General features: G+C 31.5%; 1 protein-coding gene across 5 annotated transcripts in view; it reads right to left on the bottom strand.

The window, feature by feature from the left end:
• Positions 1 to 3,484: 3,484 nt before the first annotated feature.
• The window catches only part of MEMO1 (mediator of cell motility 1), a 125,225-nt gene continuing 113,531 nt past the window's right edge, over positions 3,485 to 15,178 (bottom strand). For 4 of the 5 annotated variants that reach the window (XM_036903632.2, XM_036903635.2, XM_036903633.2 and 1 more), the window contains 3 exons: positions 14,814 to 14,890; positions 5,475 to 5,579; positions 3,485 to 4,146 (listed from right to left, as the gene is read on the bottom strand). In XM_036903632.2, coding sequence (XP_036759527.1) covers positions 4,015 to 4,146; positions 5,475 to 5,579; positions 14,814 to 14,890 — 314 coding nt within the window. In that variant the 3' untranslated portion in view covers positions 3,485 to 4,014. Of the gene's footprint in view, positions 4,147 to 5,474; positions 5,580 to 14,812; positions 14,891 to 15,178 lie in introns of those variants that run through there. The other variant, XR_005028453.2, reaches the window with a different exon arrangement.

The following is a 15,178-nucleotide window of genomic DNA, read 5'->3' as shown; positions in this document are numbered from 1 at the left end:
CATTAGTGTGTATCACAGCACTTCTGAACTGCTAGTCTATGGACTGATACTACTCCTTGACAAAGTTTCAGTAATACAAAGTAAATGTCAAAAGAACAGTGTAGTAATTTTTCCCATCAACTTATTCAAGTTTATAACTCTCTTATTATGAGTTTCTGTCCTTCCTAAATATTGGTGAGGGAGAAGGGGAGAAGAGAAAGAGCAGGCAAGTCTTAAATAAAGTAATGGTAATGGAAGATGGTAGTTATTTTTCCCAAGCCTTTATGAGGCAACATAAAGTTTCACATTTCACAGTCTCTCTTCAATTGCTGGTCTACTGTCCTAGAATACTTAGGTTCAAAAATTCACCTGATCACCCTCTGCTACCATCTAGGTACTGAAGTGCTTAGAATTTATATAATTTGTAACAATCAATCAGAAACTCCACTTATCACTTTTGATTAATTTACATCAGCAAAGTAAACCTCCCAATGGTCTCCAGCAGATAAAAGGGTGTTTTAACACTAGTTCCTAAGAGTTCCTAGTTTCTTTTATCCACTCCCCACTTACCTTTATAATCCTAAATTACACTCAAACCGAGCCAACTAGACTACATCAAATTAAGAAAGGGTTAGGATGGTAGAACCTCACAACCATTTGTTGAAATTTATATCAATAGCCAATAACTTGAACTACAAGTGACCTACCCCATGTAAGACAGGGAAAGAGCAAACTATGATCTATGGACCAAATAAAGCTTATGACCTTCTTGTGTGAAACACAGCCACACACACTCATTTATTTACACATCTGTCTACAGCTGCTTCTGTGCTACAATGGCAAAGACGAATAGCTGCGACAGGCCTGCAAAACCCCAAATATTTACTATCTGGCCTTTTACACAAAACATTCGCCAACCTCTCATCTAGGGTAATGAACTATTTACTACCAAAGAGAAACTTGAGATCTGCAACAATAACCAGTAACTAACTCAGGACACCTACCATCCACATTGGAATACAGAAACAGTGGAGTATCTGAATAGTCCTTCATCCTATTCCTGAAAAGTTGTTGCCAGCCCAAGATGGAGCATTTACTTACCTGTTCACTGAGCTAATCTTTGACATACATTTGTCAAGGGCTCACTAGTGGAATAGTGAATGAAGAATCCATGAATATACTGCTCTGTGCGAACAATCTAAGATTCAAAAAGGTTACTACAAATAAATGTATGTAATAAAGAAGAAACTGTACAGGACTACATAATAATTTCCTTTACATTTCAGACTTCAAATACAAAATATTTTTAAAGGCACTTCAAGTACGAAAGCTTATGTTCAACAATTTAGGTAATATTAACTGCATTAAATAATGCAAATTAATTTCCCTTTTGTGTCAAAAAGACTTTCATTTTCACATATGTAAAGTTGAAATAAAAATATAATGCTTTTAAATTCAATCATCTAAAGTGACACCTGAATCTCTAAATAGTGAAGTCACAACATTAAAGTACTTTGAAATTGGAGAGTCCTTAAGAGATTACCTCCAAATTTTACAGATAAGAAAGTCAATACAACATGAAATATTTATGGTGAGAGAACTAATCATTAGCAGAGACAGAACTAGAACCCAACACTCAACTATCAGTTTGAAACTCTTTCTACTTTATGACTGAGTATGAAAGATATGCTCATAAGTCTAGGAAAAGGTAGAATGATGAAATATTCTAGAATTTTAAATGTACAGTGAACATATTCATTACGGCTACAGCTCATTCAACCTAAGCAACACTCTCGTGTTTTTTATTAATCAATAAACTATAAAATTATAAAGGAAAAAAAGATTCATTTTTAAGCCACTCTTATTAGAATATCAAAAGAACAACCAATTATTTGCTTAACAAATTGTCAAAGATTAGGAAAGATAATAATCAACAGTGGAGAAGGGGCAGAATGCTGGGTACTCATAAATTGCTAATTTGGTATAAACTTTCTGAAGGGTAATTGGCCACATTTTTAAAGAGGCAAAACAGTTTCACCATCTAAACCAATTATCCCACTCCCATGATTTTTTTCTGAAAGAACTAGTCTACTATAGAGTTCAAATTTCACATACAAGGTGTCCATCCCACTATTACTTATAATTGTGAAACATTAGAAACAATCTAATATCCAAAGAAAGAACTGATTCAATTATGGTATATTCATACAATAAAATATTAGGCAGCCAGTTTTTAAAAATCACATTTTCAAAGACATGGGGAAGTCCTTATGATAGGATATTGTTATAAAAAGTAGGGCATACAACTATATGGTCAGTATAATCTCAATTTTGTTATTATGCACGCATACACTCATACACATAAGTAGCATAAACAAAGACTGAGAGGAAATACAAAAAATATTAACAGTGTTATCTCTGGTGAGACTGCAGATAATTTCTCTTTATACTTTCAGTATTTTCTAAATTTTCTATAATAATCATATTAGTTTTATACTCAGAAAACATTAAAAAATCACCAAATTTGAAATTTTTATAGTCTATATAATAAATAAGGAATAAATATAGTACTCAAAAGCATATCTAAATGATGAAAAACAAATCATTAATATGTAAGAGTATAATTTCCATACATGTAGAGGTGGGTAATTTTGAATCCAAATGGTAACATCATTTTATCTCAATTCTTGAGTCTAGAAAGTTGACATTTAATAAATAAGAAAAGCAAATCTTTAAATAAGATTGGTGCAAGGCATCTAAAAATTGTGCTATTCTGGCATAACACTGAAGATATAAACATTTTCCAATGTAACATAAATACCCAGTGTTAGATTAAAATTGGTAAAATATAGTATATGCATGGTGGCCAATATTAAAGTAACTAACTGAATTACATATTTTCCCCCAAATGACTAGAATGGGTCTATGCTATAGGAAGAAATACAACACCATACCATTATTTTAGTTGGAAGAGCCGCACCAAAAATCATAACAAAAAATTGTAGAACAACTTTTTGGTTATTGTTGTTATTATTAATGATTATTAATGATTTCTTGCTAAAAATTCAAGTAAGAGAGTCAAATTGCTTAAAGCACTAAAAAAGGCATAGCAGCAGTGTATGGTCTGCAATGATTTGAAAAACACAAACACTCTTCAATGTTTCCTCATTTGCAGACTACTGCCTATCAAACACAATCTTTGAAGTAAAAGACTACATGTATGTTCTTTCATCAATGTTGAATTTATATTCTACTACAATAGAGTAATGACACAAAGTGATGTCACACACAAAAAGGCAAACTATGTAATTTTAAAAGATAACTTTGAAAATATGGTTCTAATATCTGTGATTAATAAATCACATACGTAAAATAAAAAATACATCCTAACATATTTTTACATAGGAGCTGAAGTTTACCACTTTTAACATAAAAATTCTGAGATGGAATTAATAAAAAAACAATTTTCATATATACCACAAAGCAATAAGTTTAAATCAGACTATTTTGATTTGTGTAGCCCTTTATTAGCAACTAAAATAGAAGGTATCTGTTGTACAACATGGGTAGTAATTGACTATAACTGGAGATTTATTATATTTTAATACAGATCATTTATAAATGCAATTTCTTTATTAAAAAGCTTCCACCCTTTTTTTGTTTGTGTACAATTTGCAAAACTATTCTGAAAGCGGAATATATGTGCACAAGTCTGCAAAGAGTGCAAATTTAGGATATGGTAAATGCTTTACAAGTTACTTTCAAAAGCCTGTCTGCCACAACTGGGCCTTTACACTGCCATGGTGTTTGATCACATATTTTGATGCCAGCCTTCCTTCCACTGCCTAAACTATAAAGCATTTTTTAATGAGTTGAAATTAAGGAAGGACTACACCTACTAGAAAAGAAGAAAGTTCTATTAGTTTGAGGTTTCAGAATCCCCCCAAACCAGGACCAGTATCTTGGTAAGGGCTAGGCTGGGACCCCGGACAGAGTATGAGTGTGTGCAGGCGGTATCCCTGAGGACTCAGAGCTTCAGTGGACCGTGAGTGCTCCAGCTGCATAACTCACTGAACTGTCTTGCCAGTTTCTACACTGACTTGACTGGGCATAATTCAAAAAAGAAAAGCTCATATTCATTCCATTCTTCTGGAGTTCTGTGATAGCCTAGAAAAAGAAAAATTTGATCATTACAAACATATAAAAAAGTGAGCACTCTTTCAAAGTGTTGGTGGCTTAACTTTGTTCACTTCACAACTGAAGCCTTGATCTTATCTTTAACTCTTCATTTCTTGAATTTGTCACCTTACATTACATAGGAAAAAGAGAATTCCTTATTTCATTTTCTCAAAGAACTTCTTTTAATCTAGCTTCTTGATAAACACCAGTCATCTCCCACCCATTATTTAATAAATTACTTCATAATAATTTTTAAAATAACAACAAAAGAAACTATAGTATCTTTTCCTCTAATCTCTCAACCAAATTGTGGCCACTTCTATTTGAAATGTTGGAGTCTTTTCTTTGTCTGACTTTGACTAAATTTGAAATGCATATAAATTAAGTTCTAGGTATAAGGAGCATACTGGAATTTTTACTTTACTTGGGAATTGGTTCATCATTTACTTGTTAAAATTTTGTTTGATCCAATTCAGACTTGAGAAAACAAGCATACCTTATTCTAGTTTAAATTTCAGAAATCAGTTTAATCCCTTAATAGGCTTTTCTTCCAGTCAATGAATATTGCTTAAGAAAAAATCCTTCCTAAAAATGTACAATTTGCTATCTTTCAAATCACATTAAACTAACACTGGACTTCAAGTTCCTACCCTAGACCATTCTCCATTATTTCTCTGCCTCTCCAAACAATGAGTCCATTACTTCTTCTTCCTGTTCCTAAGTGTACACTTTCTTCTTCTTAAAGAGTCTCCCATTTTCTTTCAAGAAATCCATGCTGTTTTATTAGAGGAAAAAATACAATCTCTTTCAAAAACTCAAGCTAATCAAAAGTCTGCCTATCATTCTTTAAATGAAGTATTATTTTGTTGTAAAGACAAAAACATGAAATCTGTCTTGCATTGTTAAATTATGAGTATCTAAAATTCAAGAGCAAAATCTTTCATTTATTTTTATAGAGTCTAGAACGCTAAATATTTAAAACCAAAATATTAGCAGGTTACTTATTGGAAGTCTCTTGGAAGATTACTTCATCTATATTTGTACAGAACATACAGGAATCAGCCAAGTCAAGAGAGAAAGTAGGTTTCTATTCTAAATAACTTTCTGTATTTAAAAGAAAGCACTGGCCTGCTTTCCAGTGACAAATAACTTTATTCACATAACAAAACAATGGACATCCGTATTATCTTAAGGTACTAGAAAGAAACTTGACATATGTAGCTAAAGCCAATGTTAATAAGGTATCACAAATAGCAACAAGATATTCTCAACCATAAAATAAAATGTTTTTATCAACACTTTCTAAGGATACTCACATTTAATAACACCCCAATGGGATGTCTTCCACATATAGTATTATGGTACTTCTTCAAGTAATTGCTAAAAGATACAGGATCTAATTGTTCTATAATACTCATACCCTAAAAGAAAGAAGAGAAAAAGAAAATGAAAGAAAGAGAAAAAAAGGATACAATTTATTATTTCCTAATTACATTTTTAAATTGTTAGTTAGAGCTAAACATAATTTTTCAATAAAGTAGAAGAAAATATATTAAATAAGCCTTGTGAAATATCAAACTCATTCATCAAAGGTACTCTCATTATAGTCAACTCTCAATAATATATACACTTTATTAACAGAAAACTTTATCCCTAGTTTAGTTTTCTCTCACCTCCTAGTATGTTTCTACACCAACTTCACCATTATCACTTAGCTCACAATCTTCAAACATTTCATGATTTTGTAATCATAAGAAATCTAAAATTAGATTTGATAAATGGCTGTTTTTCCCCAAATCCATTTCTCCTACCTACCATTGGCATAAATAATCAAGAACTGTTGTAATTTATGTCCATACCTTATACTTATACATCAACAGTGTGCAAAGCATTTTGAATTATCAGTAATTATCAGTATGTGATAAAGAGAGTACAAACTAAGAAAAAATTTAACATATTTTTAATCAATTTAAAGCTCATAGAAGATTGCTAAAACCTTAAGCAAAACAGGTCTTCTATGAACAAATTTTAAAAAGCTTCTTGTCTCTTTATATTCTAAACTAGAATGCTTTACTTCAGTCAGATTTTAATTCAGAATCAAAATTTTTAGACTGCTACTAGCACAACCACTATGACTGGGACTCTTGTTTACACTAAATTCCATACTCTGCTAATGTATTTAAATAACGTGTCCATAATACACTAATATAGAGCAACATTAACTCATCAGAATCAGGCAAATAATGATTCTAACTCATTTGTTCACTAATTACCTTATCTTGTTTTCTTATTCAGATAAACTAGACTTGTGTTCAATAAACTGGTTTACTATCCTTTGGAAAACATGTAAATGATGGTTTAACTAGGGAATTAACATATATTTTGTATGGTTTTTAAAATTATATTTCAACATGTTTTAACAAAACAAGCACGTGCAAAAGTAACTAAAGTAATCAGATACACACTCATCTGAAAAATGGGAATAATCAGCAGGTGACATACAAATATTGCAGTGGCAGTATCAAAATTTTATTTTACAAAGAATCCCTTTTCATAATATTCAAAGTCCTCCACAAGTGTTATCACATTTCTCTACAAGTATATCTGAAAGATAGGCATACGTGTGTATAATCAACTTTCAACTGCTTGCACATCAATTAGCCACTCTCTAGTTTAGCCATGAGTGCTCAGTGCTAAGTTGGTTTTCCCCTGCCAACAAGGTCAACAGTCTCTGCTAACATTTGATGAGAGTTCAGAGAAATACGAACTAACTTAAAAGTAAAATCTAAGATAAACAATTACTAGCATAACTCTGTTGGAAAGAAAACCACACAGTGTATTGCTAAACCAAGTAGTAATGCAGAGATAGAGTTGCAAATCTCTTCCATAAATAGGGATAATCAAGATATAATTGCTTAAGGATTAAGAAACTGAGGCATAAAATAGGCTAAAAGATTGCCTCTGAAGTTCTAATCCTAGTTTTTCTCACTGACTACTCTGCTTCATTCAGTGTAACAAGAGATATACTAACAATTCCTTAAATACTCTCACATAGCTACAATTGGTATTCATATTGTAAGAGAACTTTTAATGCTCCTGGAAGAAGTCTGGGACAGCTTACCTTAAATAGGACTCCACTCATTAATAAATTATGTGACACTGAGGTTCCAATGTATGTCTTAAATTAAAATCTCAAAGCATATTTTGAACAAACATCACATATATTTATATACCAACATAGGAAATTCAAAGAGAAGAATACTAATAATCACATTTGTAGAAGACAAACAATTCAAAATAATTGGCCAAGAAATTTCATATAAACAGATATAAAATTATAAATGTTGAGAAGACACTATTAAATAAAGTGCTCAAAATGAACATATAATAAATTAGAACGGAAAATTAAAAATTGAGATGATAGAAGTTAAGGGATTAAATTTAAACTTTTAATACCCTAATGTATGTTATGTACCTCCTAGGGCAAGAATAATTCCAATACACTCAATTCAGTTAACAGGTATGCCTTTTTATAAAGGAGGAATAGAAAAGGTTCTCAAAAGTGAACCTGACCAGCTGGAAAATTCACGAATTACGCAAGCAACATCAATAAAGATCATAAAACTGTAAAACAGGGCAACATTTAACTAGTACAAAACATTGGCAAATATGTTTTGGTATATATTTACATTTTTTATGCTAACAATTTGGAAATTACTATTACCAAAATTCCAAGAAGATAAAAGACAAAGTACTTCTCAAATATATGTAATTAACTTTTCTATTCCTTAAAATACTAGAATATATGATCAGTGAATCTGAAGGTCAGGTGATAGAAAGCTTACCTAGGGCCTAGTATATTGAGAGTTTGTTCACATGAAGTTTACTTAATATGAATCAGTGAAGTGGGTCACTACATAATCAGCTCAAGATATGAAACAGACATTATGAACACCAAAAAAGCCCATCCACCATGATTAGGGAGGGTTTCTGATGAATTCAGCAGCTTCAGCAAGAAATCCTCAGTCTGAAACTAATTCTGTACCTTAGGGGGGCAAGGGTGGAGGGAATAGAGCATTGTGCTGACTCTCCAAGTAATGGATGAAAGCTTGGAAGGTCAAATCCCAACTGGCAATCCTAAACTAAATAGGCATTTCTAACTGACAGAGCTGCAAATTTATGACTTTGATAAAATAAAAATCTTCTCTTTTAAAAAACTTTTATCTCTATAATAATAAAATATCTAACTTTAAATACTATCACCCAGAAGTAATCTCCCTCTAAAATAACAAAAAAAAGAACTTTTAAAAATCATGTCTCTTATTTATGAACGTATAATTATTTGTCATAGTATCAAATCATTAGGACTGTGATCTCATTTTTTTTAAGTATCATTGATATGCAATGTTATGTTGGTTTCAAATATACAACACAGTGGTTCAACAGTTACCCACATTACTAAATCCCCACTCCTTCTAGTGCGGTCATTATCTATCAACATAGTATGTTACCTCATTTTTTTTAAAGTAAGGATTATAATTGTGTTAGAGAGATGGGAACACATACAGGGAAGTAAAGTGCGGCAAGGAAAATTTCTGGTTTCTTTAAGAGGCATCAAGATGGAATTTTATAGTTAAAGAAATTTTATGGGAAAAAAAAACACCCTAAAGTTAACAGTGCTAAGAAGCAATATACTACTAGTAATAAATAGCTAACTTGAAGATGATCTTATAAAACTTACTAAAGACTACTAAAGAAACTAATGACCTAAGTTCAAAAGAAAGAAGCATGAATAAACAAATATGAACAATTTCACTTTCAAAAGAGTAGAAAGAAAAGAAGAAAAGTCATTGAAGGCAAAATTAAATGAAGTGACTACTAATAAATTTGGAAGGAAAGAAGTTATAAGGATGACTACAAGGACATTTTCAGATTCTCTCTGCCCAATCAGAAATAACTTGCCAAGGCACAGAATATCCATAAAGAAACACTGGTCTACGCCAAAGCAGTACAGAAAAAAATAACATGATAACATAATACATAAAATATGTATAAGTATACCTAATGTTTCAAGTAAACATTTTACAAAAATAAGTATCTTTAAATATGTTCTGTTTTGGTCACTGTAATTACTGAAATTGCATAGTAGTAATTACCAAAAAAAAAAAAATGATCAGGGGCTGATAATAACACAAGTTTCAGAATCTACATTTTTGTCCCAACTACAACATTTGGATGATCCAGTTTCTTTTCCTACATGTTTTTCTATACTTATGTGTTTTTCCACATGATTAATTTCTAAAATATTCAAATACTGGAGATAGAAACATTTTGCAATAAGAAGAGCTATTTTTCTTTTGCTTTTGGAACCTCTAAAGGTTTTGTTTTAGCATTTATTTTCTAACATTTAATAAGACTTTTCTGATAACAGAAAAACCAAAATTTAACACACTAATTTTAACAGATTAAATCTAAAATTCTGTACTTAAAAATAATCTTTTCATTCTATTAAACTTTCAAAATGTATAATTATTACAATTCAGAATATCTAACATTTTTGTATACTTATATTAAAAAAATCCAAATATGTTTGCTCTAAAAGGGCTGCATATAGCAACTAAGATATTGGTTCTCAAATGAAATTACTTAGAACATAAAGTAACACTTTAGAAAGGGAATATAGAGGATATTCACCATTTGGTTATATAAATCAATTAAGAAAACATATTATGTAAGAGTCTGCCTTACAGTGAGTGTACATGTATACATATATGTATAAAAAATATATACATGAGTTTACATACAGAGATAACCATTTTTACCAATTTATTCTAACTCCCAGAATAGGCTTTTAACTCAAATTAACAGAATACTTATAAAAGAACAGATCATATAGGAGCCATTTAAAAATCCTACCTGTAAATAAAAATGTTTCAATAAATGGACCATACAAATAAAACTCTAAGCTAAATGTTATATTAAATATTAAATTCAAACATTAATATGAAACAAATACTCAATATTTATTCAGAAATTGTATTCCAGGTTATTTAAATACAGTTTTTTAAGTTATGCTCTGGCAATTTTGAACATCTAAAGCAAGGTAAATCAGATGCAGATCTTGAAGTCAACCTACAGCTTACTGGGTTTACTTACACTTTTTGAACAAAAGTATCTAGTTTCAAAGACAGAAATTAAACGCTAACAGAAAAGACCACAAATTCAGGAGAAGCTATGAGAATCATGCCAATGGGTAAATGATACTCTTTCTGCTCCACCTCCAAGAAATCAAGGTCTACCTATCTAAATGATAATATGCATCAAGAAGGATAAATAAAGCTAGTTTTCTTAATATAAGCAACAATCATGACAGGGTAAGAAGAAAACCTTAAAGAAGTGTTAAGTATCAATGTTTATGTATAACAAATACGCAAAGTAACAAATAATATCAAAGTATTTAAATGTGACCACAGTTCTACCAAGTTCCAAAGGATGCTATTATGTTCAGTAACTTCAAAGCACAATGTTTGGGGGAAACATCTCCTTTGTGCTGAAAGTATCAATTCACTGATTTACAAATGCTTACATTTGCAAAATTAAATGTTGCCTGATTAAACTTAGAAAATGATTTAAATTGAATAGAATACAAAGAAAGAAAAGATGAACAGGAAATTTTGTTCTACTTCAACACATCAGGGGCCATTGTAGGCCAGTTCAAATTCACCTACAAACCTAATTTAGGAATAAAGATGTTGGAACTCTTTCCATAGTACTATCAGGGTATCTCCCAGGATAGGTATGGACAAGTCTGTTTTGAAAAAGTTCCACAGATGGTTTCAGTTGTAAAGACATCATTTACTACTATAGACAGGATTATTACAGTCAACAGTCTCATCTGTGCCCTAGCTTTAATTACCATCTACATGTTGACAACTCCCAAACTTACACCAGACCTTTTCTCTGAGCTACAAACCAATATAGTAAATCTATTAGCAAAGCCCTGCTAATTGTTGACTATTTCTCAAAGAGATGTCAAATCTATCAACTTCTTTCCATCTCCACCAATACCACCCCGGTCCAAGTTACTATCATCCTCCCCTAAACCAGTGCCAATGCTCATTGTTGCTACTCCTGATAGAATCCACTCTCTGCTCAAACACCAGAGTTACCTTTAAAATAATGAAAATTACACCATTTCACTTCCCATTACTTACATAAATTTCTTAACCTGGAATATAAAGCCCTACATAACCTAATCCCTGCCTACCTCTCTTACCAGTTTGTATCACTCTTACCCTTATCTACTATATTCCTGCAACACTGGCTTTTTTTCTTTTCTTCTAACACACCAGCCTTTTCCCATCTTAAAGTCTTTGCACTGGCAGTTCCTTCTGTCTAGAATGATCTTCACTCTTATCTTACTTGGTTTGTTCCCTTCATATCATTTATATCTCAGTTTAACATTTCACCCCAGTGAAGTCTTTATCCAATCACTCAATCTAAAGCAGCCTCAAATCATTTATTTCAAAATATTTTTAATATTGTCTGTACAATATACATCACTATTGGAAACCAATTTATATATGCCCTTACCTTTAAGGGAAAAAAAAAGTGTATCTCCTCCTTTCCTCCAAAGCTTCTGTGAAAGCAAGTCTGCTTGTTGACTGCCTTAAGTCCACTAGCGCCTAGGATTATAAATGGACTCAAAAATAACTGGCAAAATGAAACTGCATGTACCTACTTGATTGACATCTCCATTTAGATGTTTTAAAGGCAAAGGCAAATATAAAATCCCTAAAAGGATTTTTATGATCTCCCTTCTTCCTAAAAACTTTGGTCCTATGTTCTTGTTATTCCCAACTAAGTGAAGAGCACCAACACCCAACCAGAAGCATAAACCACTAAGTAAGAGACATCTTCGAACATCCTTCTCTGTAAAGTTCAACTGATCTCCAAGTCCTATCATTAATTTGTCTTTTAAATATACTGAATATATCCACTCTGTCCCATCACCATCCCATCCACTGTCTAAATTACCATATCTCAGCTGGATTACCAAACTAACCTATTCATTTCTCCTTGGGCCTCCCTCCAATCCATTTGCTACAATGCAGCTATATTATTCAAATACAATCTGATATAATCAAATACAATCATTTTCCTATTTCATATCCTTTAAACAGCCTGTCTTAAATTCTCTAGCTTCATTCCTCAACATTCTCCCAGCCATTCATTGATTCATTCAACAAATATGAGTACCCACTAAAAGACTGATACAAAACAGACAAAGGTCCTGACCTCACAAAGTTTATAATCTAGTAAGTGAGGTTACACCAAATAAATCAACAAATAAGTCACACAGTAATCAGTAATAAATACTAAGGAAAAAAAAAAAAGAAGGGTAAAGCCGTAGAGTAACAGTTCACCCCAGGGGCATAATGGAAAATTGTGGGAATATTTTCGGGTTGTCCCAAAAATTAGAGGGTTTAGTGGGTAGGGTCCAGGGATGCTGATTGTCTTTTAATACTGGACAGTACCACAAACAAAGAATTGTTCTCATCCCCTAACGTTGTCACATGTCCATGTGGGTGAAAAACCTACTTACAATTAGCTACACACTAACTCCATTTTACATACAAAGAAGTTTTGTATGATTTTAAAATACAGTAGATTGCCCAGGAATGTGAGAGAACACTACTTTGTTTAGTTTACAACTTCACTAAGAATTTTTCACCATTTTAGAAAATCAAATCACCCAGTAATGCAACTTAGTAATGTGAGTCAGAAATATAAAATAAGTGTTTAACTTTGTATTTGTAGCTTTTGTATTAATGATATTATGTGTAACCATCACTTCATCGTGCCTTCTAATATAATTGATGTCTGGAGCATTTATATTATTAAATATATATAATTTATTATAAAGTATTTTCATTTTATTTCTTTCTCAAATTATAGTTACAGTATTTATTTACGTATGTAGGAAGAGTATATTCACTAATTCATTTATTTGGAAAATATTTATTGAGCATCTACTTACATTCTAATCACTATACTAAGCACTTTGGATATACCAGTGAATAGAACAAATATCCTGACAAAACAGTAATAAGTAAATAAAGTATCTGGTTGGTTAGAAGAAAAAGTGGAGCAGGGTAAAGTGGATTAGGAATACTAAAAAGGTGGAGTGCAGAATGCAAAATTAAATAGGGTGATCAGTAGGCTTCACTGGAAAGGTGAATGCTGAGAAAAGTCATAAGGTTAAGTGAGATAGATAGTCAAGTACAAAACAGGTAAAATCCATAGGCTAAGAACATCTATGGCATTATCAAGACAAGTTAGGAGTCCACTGTGTCCATACTTCCTCCTAAATATCTATTACATCTTTATATGGTAATAGATTTTCTAAGTCTCTTCAATAACTAAATTGTAAGTCCATTAAGTCAGAGACCATGTTTTCTCTTCTTAGTATTTTCAATATTTCGCACAGTATCAAACACACAGAAGATTCATTAATCATTTGCTTTATGAGGAAAATAAATTATGACAAAACCAGAAATGTTTTCTGAGGCAACTGAGAAATAAATCTCAGAAAAATAAGATTAAAACTAAAAGCCAAAAAAGAATGAAATGACATCATCATAAAGAGAAAAGAAAAGGCAGTAGATTAAAATCCAAACAAATTTCCAAAGGTAAAAATATTAGGCCATGAGTGGATTGAAAGTAAGAAGATAACTTAAACTATGATAAAATCTCCAAGCTACTAAATTTTCATTCATTCCATTTGGCTTTCAATAAAATATATTATGCAATATAACCTACCTATAGTTTTAGTTACTAAAATGTTTCATCTGCTTTAGACTAAATATTCTTGTACTAAAACATATACATAAAGCTTTTCACACAGTGGTAAAGTTGATTATAACAGATCACAGACTTCAAGACTGACAGAGTTGAAGGACAATTTAGAGACCATCTATCCCAAGTCTCTCATCTTGGAGATGACGAATTGAGTATGAGAGAACTGAAATGATCTGTTGAAGGTCAGAACAAGTTAGTGATGTATCTGCTAGATTTACTATTCTGTTTATAAGCAGGTTTCAAAATGATTTGTATAACTTTTTAAATATTAAAACTATGACTACCATACTACTTCAAGGATAATGACAGCAGGATCAACGTCTAAATGCACTACCGGGCTAGGTCAGAATACAATCATATTGTTAAAATTATATATTTAAAACAACAAATTGAAATTCCACTTAAGAAAATCCAGATAGCAAAAAAACAGAATTAAATAAAATAAACCAAGAATTTGATATAGTTCTTTCTGCTTAACAGTAAATATTGGCATTAGTATCCTGTTGTCTCTCAAACTAAGATACTCCCCCAGACAGTATCTAAAATCTGTATCTAATTGTGCTTAAATAGTCTCAATCAAATAAAGATGAAGGAACTTTCTACTAATAGAACAGGGATTATGTTATAATCAATAATTATATGATAGTAAACTATACTTTGCACATATAAAGATAGGGAATGAATTATTAGTCCATTGTATACTTCAACATGTTAAATGAAATATGTTGAATCACTAATCTGAAATTAAAGAAAATAACCTTACAGCATTAAAACCCCACACCTGAAAGACTTACCATTTTATCTAGATGTTCAATGGATCTATAAATCTCCCCCTGGGATTCATCATAGTAACTGTAACGGAACCTTTGACCTTGAAACAAATATCATGTACAAAATAAAATAGGGAAAAATTAGAAGCTAAAAAGAAAGCAAGCGCTTACCAAATAATTTCAGTTCTCACGGAAGGCAAAGCACAGCTTAAGCCTCTGGGAGAATCATTCCCAAGAGCCCTTGTACATGAAAATAAAAGGCGTATTTGGGAAAGTAGTAAAGAAATGATATATCATCAGTGTTTTATGATGTTAAGAACTATTTCAAATTGTAGAACCTTAAAGTCACAAGCATTACAAAAGACTAAGGAAACAAAACAGCTTAAAAG

The sequence above is a fragment of the Manis pentadactyla genome, chromosome 2, assembly GCF_030020395.1.
Source record: "Manis pentadactyla isolate mManPen7 chromosome 2, mManPen7.hap1, whole genome shotgun sequence".
In the NCBI taxonomy this organism is placed as follows: Eukaryota; Metazoa; Chordata; class Mammalia; order Pholidota; family Manidae; genus Manis; species Manis pentadactyla.
Note: the sequence above shows the minus strand (reverse complement) of the source record. Positions and strands in the feature narration are given on the sequence as shown.